Source organism: Boleophthalmus pectinirostris, unplaced genomic scaffold (assembly GCF_026225935.1).
Source record: "Boleophthalmus pectinirostris isolate CB_2022bp ecotype Guang Dong unplaced genomic scaffold, ASM2622593v1 HiC_scaffold_7, whole genome shotgun sequence".
Lineage (NCBI taxonomy): Eukaryota > Metazoa > Chordata > Actinopteri > Gobiiformes > Gobiidae > Boleophthalmus > Boleophthalmus pectinirostris.
In genome coordinates this window covers 39,104,965-39,118,091 of record NW_026571473.1, presented here as the reverse complement: position 1 = coordinate 39,118,091, position 13,127 = coordinate 39,104,965, and the positions used below count along the sequence as shown (strand labels likewise).

Here is a 13,127-nt window from a genome sequence, read left to right as displayed (position 1 = left end):
TTCAGCTCTGGTTCTGTCTTGGTTCAGATCTGGTTTAGTCCTGGTTTGTCTCTGTTTTGGTCTTTGTTTAGTCTTGGTTTAGTCCTGGTTTAGTAGTCCTGGTTTTAGTCCTGGTTTAGTCCTGGTTTAGTCCTGGTCCAGACCTTGTCCAGTCCAGTTTTCGGTCCAGACTTGGTCCAGTTTTCGGTCCAGACTTGGTCCAGTTTTCGGTCCAGACTTAGTCCAGTTTTCGGTCCAGACTTGGTCCAGTTTTCGGTCCAGACTTAGTCCAGACTTGGTCCAGTCTAGTTTTCAGTCCTGGTTCAGTCTAGTTTTCAGTCCTGGTTCAGACCTGGTTCAGTTCTGGTTCAGTCTGGTCAGTCTGGTTCAGTCCTGTTCAGTCCTGGTTCAGTCCTGTCCAGACCTGTCCACCTGGTCCAGTCCTGGTCCAGACCTGGTCCAGTCCTGGTCCAGTCCTGGTCCAGACCTGGTCCAGTCCTGGTCCAGACCTGGTCCAGACCTGGTTCAGAGTCCTGTCTGTCTCATATGGAAACCTGTGTGTTTTTTGCCCGCTCAGCTCTTTTTCCCTCTTTTCCTTTTGGTTTTCCTCCTTCGAAGAAAGTTGTTTTTCTGCAGCTCGGCTCAGCTTCCAGGAAGTCCAGAGCCGAGCCCCTTTTGTCTGCTCAGTTTCACTTTTACGACCACATTTCAACCCAAAACACGCGGGAATTTTTGGAATCGCGAACGCCAGAAGGAACTCGTTTATGCACGAAACGTTTAATTGCGATTTTTGACGAGTTTTTTTGTGATTCCCGTGAAAAGTTTTTGCACGTTTTCAGACTTTAAGGAGCACGCGTACGAACTGAAATCCGAGCTGCGACTAATCCAAGAATCCCGTGTGTTTTGTAAAGGTTTAAACTACGAGGTTAGCGGCTTTTACGCCGAGTAAGACCACGTGGAGGCGCAGGGAGGGCATCTGGTCTAATCTGAGTGAACCGGTTTAATAAAGCCGAATAAAAACACATCTGACATAATTTGACAGGATTTGGTTTAGTCCTGGTTCAGACCTGTTTTCTGTCCTGGTTTAGTCCTGGTTTATTACTGTTTTAGTCCTGTTGTAGTCCTGGTTCTAGACCTGTTTTCAGACCTGGTTTAGACCCGTTTTTAGACTTGGTTCAGACTTGGTCAGGCCTAGTTGAGTCCTGTTTTGAGACCTGGTTTAGTCTTGTTTTCAGATTTGGTTCAGACTTGGTTCAGACCTGGTTTCAGACTTGGTTCAGACCTGGTTTCAGACTTGGTTCAGACCTGGTTTCAGACTTGGTTCAGACCTGGTTTCAGACTTGGTTCAGACCTGGTTCAGACTTGGTTCAGACCTGGTTTCAGACTTGGTTCAGACCTGGTTTCAGACTTGGTTCAGACCTGGTTTCAGACCTAGTTTAGTCCTGGATTCAGATCTGTTTTCAGTCCTGATTCAGTCCTGGTTTATTACTGTTTTAGTCCTGTTGTAGTCCTGGTTCCAGACCTGTGTTGAGATCTGTTTTCAGACCTGGTTTAGATCTGTTTTCAGACCTGGTTTAGATCTGTTTTCAGACCTGGTTTAGATCTGGTTTAGATTTGTTTTCAGACCTGGTTTAGATCTGTTTTCAGACCAGGTTTAGATCTGTTTTCAGTCCTGGTTCAGACCTGTTTTTTAGTCCTGGTTTAGTTCTCTTGCAGACCCAGTTCAGACCTGCTTTCAGACTCGGTTTAGTCCTGGTTTGAGCTCTAAACGACATTTTTTTCTAGTTTTTCCAGAATAAATTACAATGTTTAAAGATGGGGCCATTTATGAGTTGTTTTTTTGTGTGTATTTTTAATTGCGTTGAATCCTGCAGTGCGGGTTAATTCCCCGGTGAAGGCGGCAGAGCGGCAGAGCGGTTTTTCGTGCTCCTCGGGCTCCACGTGCTCGGGGCCGGAGGGAGGCAGGGCTGAGACGACGTGTAACTGATCCGGAGGAAAACATGTTTTGAGTGAAGGAAGGACCGGCCCCTCGGAGCCTCACAGCTCCATGTGATCAGCCCTGGCCCCGCGCCAACAAAAATAACAAATAACACTCGATTTCAGCAGGTCTCCAACCGGACCCAGGCCCAAAACTAAAATCTAAACGAGGACAGGGATCGATACCAAAAAAAGACCCAAAAAAGTCTCAGTACACGCCCACGGAACCTGCCTGGACCACTGAGAGATACACACATATAAGGACACAAGGGACCGGGGACCAAACCGGGGACCAAACCAGGGACCAAAGAAAAGAAAGTTCTAAAATTTAATGTTGAAAATCACAGGATATTGTCTAAAGAAAGAATCTTGATCTTGGTCTAGACCTGGTCCTGGTCTTGGTTAAATCCTGGTTCTTCTCTTGGTCTTGGTTTAATCCTGGTCCTTGTCTTGGTTTAGTCTTGGTCCTGGTTTAGTCCTGGTCTTGGTCTTGGTTTACTCCTGGTCCTGGTCTTGGTTCAGCTCTGATCTTGGTTTAGTCCCGGTCATGGTTTAGTCCTGGTTCTTGTCTTGGTCTAGGTTTTGGTCCTGGTTTTGGTTTAATCCTGGTCCTTGTCTTGGTCTTTGTTTAGTTCTGGTCTTTGTCTTGGTTTAGTCTCGATCCTGGTTTAATCCTGGTCCTGGTCTTGGTCTAGTCTTGGTCTTGGTTTAGCTAAGATCTTGGTTCAGCCCTGATCTTTGTTTAGCCCTGATTTTTGTTTAGTTCTGGTCTTTGTCTTGTTTTAGTCTTGATCCTGGTTTAATCCTGTTCGTGGTCTTGGTTTACTGCTGGTCCTGGTCTTGGTCTTGGTTTAGCCCTGATCTTGGTTTAGTCCTGATCTTGGTTTAGCCCTGATCTTGGTTTAGTCTTGGTCTGTTTTTTTTATTTTTATTTTTTAATTATTATTATTATCACTTTGGCATCAGAATCAGTGTTGAGTCTGAAATTGTGATTCTTATCTTTTTGTCCTTGTCCTTTTTTGTTCCTCTTTTTAAAACGTGAACTTTAAAAGAAAAAAAAAAATCTCAAACATTATAATACAAATAGTTTTTTTTTAAAAGACAGAAAAACAGAGGATTTCCTTGAGCGCAGGATCCCTGGTCTGAGCCCGGATTTCCAAACGTGTCCTCACATTCCCCGCGGTTTATTTTTGATAAGTTTAAGCTGAAGTCGCGGCTGATATAATATTAGGCGCGGTTGTGCAACGCTTGTTGTTTTCGTAAGCATTTCGTAACCGCCCGCAAGAATCTCCTCTGAATACTTTTACTGTAATTACAAAGATGACACATTCACACTTTGGAATAACAACACGGGCCTGAACTCACTGAACCCGAGCTGTGATGCTAACGGCTAACGGCTAACAGCTAACGTCAAATATTTCTCACTAAACTCCTGAATTATTAAAGTGTAACGCCAACTCACTAAACTTATATATTCTGAGCGTCCAAATTAATCTCCACAATAAGTTTATAAGCGCTTTTCACAACTTTGAGACACCAGAGCACTAATAATAACAACAACTAGCATGCTAACAGATTCTGAATTGTGATGCTAGTGGCTAAAGGCTAATGCCAGATATTTCTCACTAAACTAATGGATTCTGAGCGTCCTAATGATTCCGTTTATGAGTGGTTTTCACAACTTTAGCGCTCTGGTGTCTCCAAAGTTAACGGCAACTGTCATGCCAACAGCGCACTTCCTGTTTCAGGGGCAATAAAACGCGTTGTAAATAGATGCAGGTGGAACGCAGACGGCGATTTATGACTTTAAAAGCGCTTTAACAGTAAATCTGTGCAGGGGAAAGGCAGGTTTTATGCAAATACATGGAAAAAAAAATTGGTACAGGTCTTATGTCTGATTTATGTGAAGAACTTTAATCATGTTTTTGAAATAAAGTTATTATAAAATATTAATTAGGATAATTAAGCTCCTAAAGTGACCCCAGCTGACACAATACTATATCATTGCACTCAAAAATAACAACAATCATACTTTGAAATTATTGAAGTTATTTTTATTTATTTATTTTTTTATATATATTTTTATTATTTATTTATTTTATTTATTTTTTCAGGGTTTTTTTGTAATTAATATTTGGAGTTGCATAAAGATTTTTAATTTATTTTAAAATTCTCTCTAGTCCTCGTTACATCAATTAAACCCGTTAAATCCAGTATATCCTTATATTTTTATGTTTATGTATTACAGATAATGTAGAAGTGGAAAAAAAATCCTAATTAATAATAATAATAATAATAAAAATAAATTTAAAAAAAGCCAAAATCGTTTTTATTTTAATAGAAAATCTAAACAAAAGCTCTACGCATAGTAATAAAACTAATGAAATCCAAAAGGGTCCAAGTGTCCTTATGTCCTTATCTTCATGTATTCCAGATAATTCCGAGTTTTCTTTTGTCCATATGTTTGTGTATCCAGATAATTCCAAGTTTTCTTATGTCCTTGTGCTTGTGTATTCCAGATAACGGCGAGGTGACCGTGCTTCCGGCCGGCAGACACGAGTTTCCGTTCAGTTTCCAGCTCCCGGAGGAGACTCTGGTGACGTCCTTCGAAGGGAAACACGGGAGCATCCGGTACTGGGTCAAAGTGAAGCTGCACCGGCCCTGGTCCACGGTCAGGAAGATCAAGAAGGAGTTCACTGTGATCGAGCCCATCGACATCAACACACCTGCACTACTGGTAAAGAAAGAAAGAATACGGCACTTCTAGACACCCGAAGCGCTTCAGAGTCCATTATTCATCCGCAATTTCGACCACAAACTCTCTCACACATGTCGGTGAAGTGTTATGGCTAAAGATACAACAACAGAACTTCGGTTTTCTGACCTTGAGCCACTGTCTCGCCAATTTTAGATTAAGAATTACACCTCAAAACCCACTTCTGATAAAGTTTCGTACATTTTTTGGTGTCTGAACTTGTTCCCGGCGCATTAGTCTTTCTCATATGAGGCTGATTTCAGTTTTTATGTTTATGTTTTCAGGCACCACAGGCCGGCACCAAGGACAAAATGGCGCGGGCCTGGTACAGAAACTTCGGTCAAGTCAACGTGACGGCAAAGATTGACCGCAAAGGCTACACACCAGGTGAGAACAAAGATCAGATGACATACAAATGTTTTTATTCTAATTTCAGTACAAATATTTGATCAAAAAATGTGTCCGTTCTATTGAAAAAGACAAAGAAAACATTCAAGTAATACTTTTTTTTTTTTTTTACATTTTTTGAGTCTCTTGCTTTTTTTTTTTTTGATTTATTTCCATTTTTATATATTTTTTTAATAATATATTTTAATGTGTGAGCAACTTTGTCCAAATAATTTCCGTCGTGGATCTGTAAACTTTGTCTAATCAACTCTATGAGGACTTTTTTCGAGATAGATTTTTATTTCAGTTGTTAATCGCCACGGCAACGGCAAAATCGTGAATGGAATATGGTCGAGTTTTTGACAATTTTTCACTAATTACTGCTTTTAAAAGGTGTAACTTTTCTGGAGAGTTTCGGTTTTCTGCTACTTCATTTTGGAATGTTCCACAGTGTGTTCCTCCATCTTAAATTTATTCGACGTTTCTGAAAACAAAATGAAATTTACTGGGAGTTGACGCGCAAAACGAAGACAATTACTTGCATTCACAGAAACGTATCGAACCTCACCACAGAAACAAATGAGAAAAGTTACACCAAGCACTTATAATTCTTAATCCTAATCCCGTTCTTCTGATTCCAGGCGAGGTGATCCCCGTCTTCGCCGAATTCGACAACTCTACCTCGCGCTCCATCGTGCCCAAAGCGTACATCACCCAGACGCAGACGTTCATCGCGCGCGGCACCATGAAGCAGAAGCGCTCGGTGGTGGCGACCCTGTGCGGCGACATCGTGGGCGCCCGGACCCGGGAGACGTGGCACGGCCGGGCCATCAAGATCCCGCCGCTCGGACCGTCCATCCTCCAGTGCCGCATCATCAAAGTGGAGTACATGCTCAAGGTAAAGACCGACGACTCGCTCTTACATACAGACGTAACGATATTTCAAATCTCTGTGTACGATATTTTCACGATGTGCATCTCACGGTATGATATTTATTGCGATTTCCTCTTTGAAAACCTTTGCAATCTTTGGTTCTGTCATAGTCCAAAGAATTAAGACTTTAAAAGCGTTTATAACAGTTATTTCTGGACTAAAACAGAGCAAAGGATCATGGTCTATGTAATTTCCTCATATTCTTTTTTGTTATTGTTGCACCAAAACAATGCAAACAGACTTGTAATTTGATATATTGTGATGGTCCACGGTATTTTTGTGACACTTTTGACGATACGAAAATCACGATGGGAGGGTTAAAATGGTCGCCTTTCCGTAATTTCCTCCTTAAACGACCACATTTTCGGTTTTATTCTGCTTTAAAACTTCTAGCTGTGTAGTTTAGTTCTGTACAAACATGCCCTGAAGTGTTATTTTCGTATTGGCGTGTTTAAAATGTGTTCAGACTTTTAACAGAATTCCATTGTTTAAACCTGAATCGCAAATCTGATTCAGTATTTGTTTTTTGTTTTTTCTTAAATCGCTTGGCCAGATCCGAAAGAAGCATAGATTTAGATTTAAACCAACTGGATTTCGGCTTTGGAACTGGCAACCCAAATAAGATAGTCGTCTGAGGCTCATTCTGATTTTGATTTGGATAATTGTCTTGCCAAAACGCCAAATTTAATGGACCAGATTTCGTAGTTTCAGTTTCAAAAATCACAACTGACAAATGTATTGATTGAAAACTAAAAATCAGGGTAAAAATGTTGGATCGAAGCTGAATAAAAGTGTTCCCGTTGTGATCCTCAGGTGTGCGTGGACGTACCCGGCACCTCTAAGCTGTGCCTGGAGCTCCCCCTGGTGATCGGGACCATCCCCCTGCACCCGTTCGGCAGCCGGACGTCCAGCGTGTCCAGCCAGTACAGCGTCAACGTGGACTGGCTCCGCATGGCCATCCCCGAGCAGCCCGAGCGTGAGTATCTGCTCTAACATCTGCAGTTTTACGCACAAACACTGAGAGATGCATTTAAAGCCAGTGTGTAACTTTTTAGCGCAAAGATAGACTAAAATACGAGCAAGTTTTATCACTATCATCAGGTTTTATCGTTGAAAAACTTTAAAAACATACCTGCTTACTTATTATTGTGAGTGGGCTTGCATCTCCACAAACCTGACTCTCACTTAATCTGCTTGTTTCCATGGAGATGTTGTTCCTCTGGCTATAATATCCCACAATATGGCCTAAAACTTGTAAATCTCTGTGGAAAATGTGCCGAAGCATGGTTTTAGCGTTCTGTTTCCATGGAATCATATGAGAAAGTTACACACTGTCGCTTTAAAATCCGCATTTAAACATGTCCAGAGTTGTTGTTGCCATGCCAACTCGATTTCAACACTTTTAATTTAACACAAAATAATAATAATTTGTCAAATATTACTACGTGGTTCTATTAAAAATTAGAATTAAGATCAAGAAAATTCCAAAAACAATGGAAAAACTTTGAATCTTACCTAAAAATGTTTTGACTTTTCTTGATAACAATAATAATTTTAAGTTTTCCCATCGATACTCGTTCAAATCAGTAACAGATTTAATGATATCATTGACTCAAACGGCGCTTTCATATTAACTGGTGACTCATTTAGGTCAAAATATTTATTCAGTTTCAAAAATCACCTTTGAAAATCCACATTTTCACTTTCTGTTTTGAAAAATTTTCTAAAATTGATCCCCTGCTTTTGGTTTTACTTTTACCAACCATCGTCTGCTTTGGATTATTGATTATTATTGATTATCAGGCTTGGCTAGGGGTCTACTGCATGGATGTGTGTGGCGGAATGTTCAGCAGTTTTTATCAATTATCACAGATCAGATCACCTGTTGAAATTCCAGCCGAACCAGCTTTTTCTGATCAGATTGCATCAAAACAAAGCTCCTCCTGACAGAACAGTGCCTCCATTTAGCATCAGAGCCCCAGGGAATGCTGAAGTAACGTTTTTTTTATCTTAAATTCACTTTCTTTTTGTCTTTTTTAAAATAACCAAAGTTGTTATCCAAAGTTTCCCCGACTCCAAACCAACAGGCAGAGCGTAAACAAACCTCCCGAGAGTCGCGCTAGCAGATGACTCAGCGCTAGGCTAAGTGCTAGCGTGGGTGTAAACTAGGACATGACTAAAGGCTAAATGACTGTTAATGTTTACAAATCAAGAATCGCTTCGCCGAGTAACATTTTAAACCCGTCCGGGAAGATTAGGACTGAAATCTGAACTGACTAACTAATCCAACAATCCCCTGTATTTCAGAACACTTTTGTAGTGGAGGTATTTGGTCCGTCCCAGCAGATTTGTCCCAGATTTATGTGAGAAATGTCCCTATTTTTAACCGATTTGATCCCTGCCAACAATAAAAAGTAACATAAACTGTCATTTGTTTATTTAAAATACAGAAGAGCTGCTTAAAAATGACCAAAACACAAAAAAAGTCAAACAGCTAAAATGCAGAGAGAACTACATAGACCATGATCCTTTGCTCTGTTTACGTCCGATCTACATGCTGAATTAACCGTTATTAAGCGCTTTAAATCTTGATTATTGGATTATGACAAGAGAAAAGTGGCATGTTCAGTTTTGTTGCCTCCACAAAACATCGTAATGAGTATCATATTGAGAGATTTGGATATCGTTACGACCAAAACGCAAAGAAAATGTGACTATACAGACTCACGTTTTAGTCATGAACGGCTTCTGAGTAACAATTTTCCTTAATTACGCACTCGTTTTATAGTTTTATTATTACTAATGACCAAAAAAACGCAGATGTCAGTTTTTTATTTTGAAATTCTGGTCTCTACAGGGTTAGCAGTTTTTACACAGAATAAGACACTATGTAGACACTGGGAGGGCATCTGACACAAACAAGAAGGGCAAAGACTACACTTACATACAATATTTTCTCTGAAACCAAACAAAATTAAAATATTATCGATTAAAAACCGGATTCGACTCAAGTTTGGATCTCTTCAAACGTGTTTTGAAACGCCTGGGATTGTTGTATTAGCTTAGCAGTTAGCAGATTTTAGTTTTTTTTTCTCAAATGTTTTTGTTCCCGGACGGTTTTAAAATGTGAACTTTGAACAGAATCTTAAAATTATTAAAACACAAACTGCAAAACTACAAAAAAACAACAACAACACAATACTCATCCTGGACATGTTTAAAATATGAAAGTATAAACAAACGGAATGCCAAATCCTTAGTGCTAAAAGATGCTACGTGTTCATATTGTTTTGAATGGTGCTAATGCTAAACGTGCTAATGCTAACGGTGCCTCTCGTGGCTTGTGTGCAGCCCCTCCAGAGTACAGCGCGGTGGTCAGCGACGAAGAGGCCGAGCAGAGGAACTCTTCGTCCTCTCCTCAGCCCGCGGACGACCTGAGCGGGATCCTGGAGCGCCCCCTGCAGGCCTTCGTGCAGGAGTTCCGCTTCAGACCGCCGCCCGTCTACAGCGTGGTGAGTAATGACGGGAAAACATTGGACTTAAAAATCTGTGTGACATTCGTTCATTCGCTTTTTAAAATAAAACCAAATATAAGAAAACAAAAAAAATATATATATTTTCTTAATTATTTGTCTTCAAAACCAAAATGAAAAAACAAATTGTGTTTAAATGAAAAATGGAAAAAAAAACGAAAACGTGACTTCCATGACTGCAATGCCAGACTGAACCAGGACTGAACCAGGACTGAACCAGGACTGAACCAGGACTGAACCAGGACTGAACCAGGACTGAACCAGGACCAGGACTGAGATCGGAACCAGACTGTGATTGAAACCGGGACTGAAACTGGGACTGAAACCGGGACTGAAACCAGGGGACCAGACCGGGACTGAAACTAGGACCAGACCGGGACTGAAACTGGGACTGAAACCGGGACTGAAACCAGGGCACCAGACCAGGACTGAAACTAGGACCAGACCGGGACTGAAACTAGGACCAGACCGGGACTGACACTAGGACCAGACCGGGACTGAAACCAGGACCAGACTGTGATTGAAACCGAGACCGGGACTGAGACCTGGTTTAGTCCTGTTTTAGTTATATATATTGTAGTTTAGCTGTTGACTTTTGAGACTAATTTCTTTTCTTTTTCTTTTTCGTTCCAGATTGACCCGAACCCTCAGCCGTACAACATCCGTCCTCGCTGCATGACCTGTTGAACCTCTCGCCGCCGCTGCTCTGAGAGACGAGCTGATTTTTTTCAAACGCACCAATCGCACGAGAGTTGTCTTCTCCTCTGGATCCGGACGACGCGCGGGACGACCTGCCCTGCTCCCCCGCACTGTAGCGCCCCCTACGGACAAGCCGGGACTCGCGACAGGACCGCGCTCCCGAAACCGCGGACGAAACCGTGGCATTTTTCGGAGGATAAAAACGATAAAAAGAACTCCTGTCTGCTTAAAGTGATTTTTCAAAATTTTCTCGGGCTCTGATTGAAACGAGCATTCTCCCAATCAAGGTTTAAATGGACATTGGTGGGGGTAAAAAAAAATCACTACGAGTTGATGTTCGGGTTGTTTTTTGTTTTTTGTAGCGCTGTTGACAAGTTGCCGCGGCGACTTCGAAGGCGTTAAACGTGCAGTTGTAACCGTGACGACGCGCGTTGGGTTTTAACGACTATTCTCGCTATGCATCGTAAAAGCCTAAAGATGATTTCTACTGTTACATAAGCACATTTATTCGAGAAAAAACCATGTGAAGGTAGAGCTACTACTTACGAGTTTTTATGCATGTGTAACAAATATTATGCTAAAGGGAATTTTACTCGATGCCTTAAAGTCTGCAGACGAGATTGCATGACGTGGAGAGATGAATGTAATGAACAACAAAAAAAAAAAACGAGTTAGTCTAGTGGAGACTAGACTAACCGAGCCTGGCCAGCCCAAAAACACGACCCGATGTTTGGCAAAAACGAAGCGGGTTTGGGCAGTTGTTGTTTTTTTTAAGCCTGATTTTCGTGCGAATTTTCAGACGAATAAGCTGGGTTCACACGGTGCTATAACGTTGTAAAAAGCAATATGTTTTTTTTGGAATGAAAATGCGTCAGATTTGAGAATTTGCACGTCAAATACCGTGTTTTTCGGACTATAAGGCGTGCTTAAAGCTTTTTAAATGTCTCAAAAATCGACAGTTCTGGTCGTGCTTACTGACCTCGAACAGATTTGATGCAGCACACAAATCTGTCAAAATGTTTTACTACGACTTTGGTAAACTACGAAGCCGCACCTCTTGATGGATTGTCGGAGCATTACGGCGACCGAAGTCAGGAGCCTCGCGAAGTAAACCCCAAGTTACGAGCCTTTAGTCCGACAGAAGCTGAACCGCGTCAGCGACACAAAGACCGAGCTGTTTTTTTTTTTTTTTCAGCGGTTATAGTTTATGCAAATGAATCTTGTGTGTCTACGTTTTGTTTCTGTAAAACGTAAACAAATGTGCGCAAAGCTGCATTAAACACATTATAACTCAATGTATATTTGAAACGTCCTCGTAGGAAAATAAAAAAACAAACGACGCCGAGCGAATTACGCCACGATCTACCGATGGATCGTGGACACTTGGACTAAGTTTCAGTCTCAAGTGTCGTCCGTTTGTTTCGTTTAATCCGGCGCGTTTTATGTATGGAAATAAATGAAAGAATTCAACATTATTATTATTATTGTTGCGCCTTGTAATCCAAAAAGTACAGTAGTTAAAATGTTGTTTTTTTGATAAGTTACTGGGCGAATGCAAAACAAAACTGGCACAAAGTTCCACCAGCAAAATGTTTTAGTTTTTGGATATTTCTTTTTAAAAAAAAAAAGTGCCTTGCCTGTCGCGTTACCTGAAATCTTGACGTTAAAAACCCAAAATTGTGAACTCAGCCGTCCAAATTTTGCCATAAGAATCAGGTTTCTGGCCAGGCTACACACTAGTAATGTTTGCCTTTTTTTTTTTTTTTTGGAAGAATACCATCGCTGATTTAACGATGAAACGGAGGAGGTGGTTTATGCACACGGAGCGGGCAGACTCTCAACGCTGCTAACAACGTGAAAAACCGTAGCTTAAACCAAAAATGAGTTGAGATTTTCGAGTTTTTTTTTGGCCTTGTTTCTTGTGGTGCTTGACGCTGGAGATGCCACTTAACGAGATGGACTCAGAGACATTCCAAACCCGACCCGAGGCGCTTCTCCTCTTCCAAAGACTTTAACCGGAGAACACGTCCTGCCAATCAGGTCCGCACTGAAAAACAAAACGTCTGAATGTATTTTTGTACAATGTTGATTCTCTATTTGCCAAAGTTTTGTAATAGTTTTGATAATAAAAGAAAAAGAAATTTATTTTTGTGTCTCTGTGCTTTATTAGACCAACTGTATTTTAATTACATGGAAACAGTTGTTCAATAATTAATATAAGAAGAGTTTATTTTAACAAAGGGTGAACAGAATAGTGATAAAACTCCAGTCCAGGAGAGTCAAACTCAAATTCACATTGGGTGAAAATTAAAAACTGAGACTAAGTCGTGGGACAAAATAAATATTGAAAAATTTCAATAACATCTGCATGTTTTCTCTTCTTTTGAGATCTGTAATGTTAAATCTTTTCTTATTCAAATAAAAGTTCAAATAATAATTTTGATTAAACATTGAATCCAGAACAAACGGAATATAAAATAAAACATTTTGAATAAATAATGAATATCTGTGTGCGGTGAACAACTCTAATACAGATTTGATATGATCTCATGGGCCAAATATAATTATATCACGGGCCAAATTTGGCCCCCGGGCCTGAGTCTGGCATTTCTGATCTAGAAAAACAAGTCAAATACAAAAACACTATTGTACGTTTAAGAAGAATTTGAAAATATTTTTAGAAACACATTTTGATACAGTATCAAATGCCTATTATATTACTTTATTTCCTAACAAAATCTAATGTTGCTTGAATTAAGAAAAACACATTGGACTTGTCAAATTGAATCGACTCAAGTCAAATATTCTTAATTTAAGTCATTTTAACTCACACAATTGTTTTCTTTTTCAAAGTCTGTATAGA

The 13,127-nt window shown here is 40.4% G+C and overlaps 1 protein-coding gene across 2 annotated transcripts in view; it reads left to right on the top strand.

The window, feature by feature from the left end:
• Positions 1–12,409, top strand: part of arrdc2 (arrestin domain containing 2) — a 38,968-nt gene extending 26,559 nt beyond the window's left edge. For both annotated transcript variants that reach the window (XM_055165178.1, XM_020933248.2), the window contains 6 exons: positions 4,476–4,693; positions 4,996–5,098; positions 5,740–5,996; positions 6,846–7,008; positions 9,384–9,544; positions 10,199–12,409. In XM_055165178.1, the coding sequence (XP_055021153.1) occupies positions 4,476–4,693; positions 4,996–5,098; positions 5,740–5,996; positions 6,846–7,008; positions 9,384–9,544; positions 10,199–10,252 (956 nt within the window). In that variant the 3' untranslated portion in view covers positions 10,253–12,409. The remainder of the gene's footprint in view (positions 1–4,475; positions 4,694–4,995; positions 5,099–5,739; positions 5,997–6,845; positions 7,009–9,383; positions 9,545–10,198) is intronic.
• Positions 12,410–13,127: the final 718 nt, after the last annotated feature.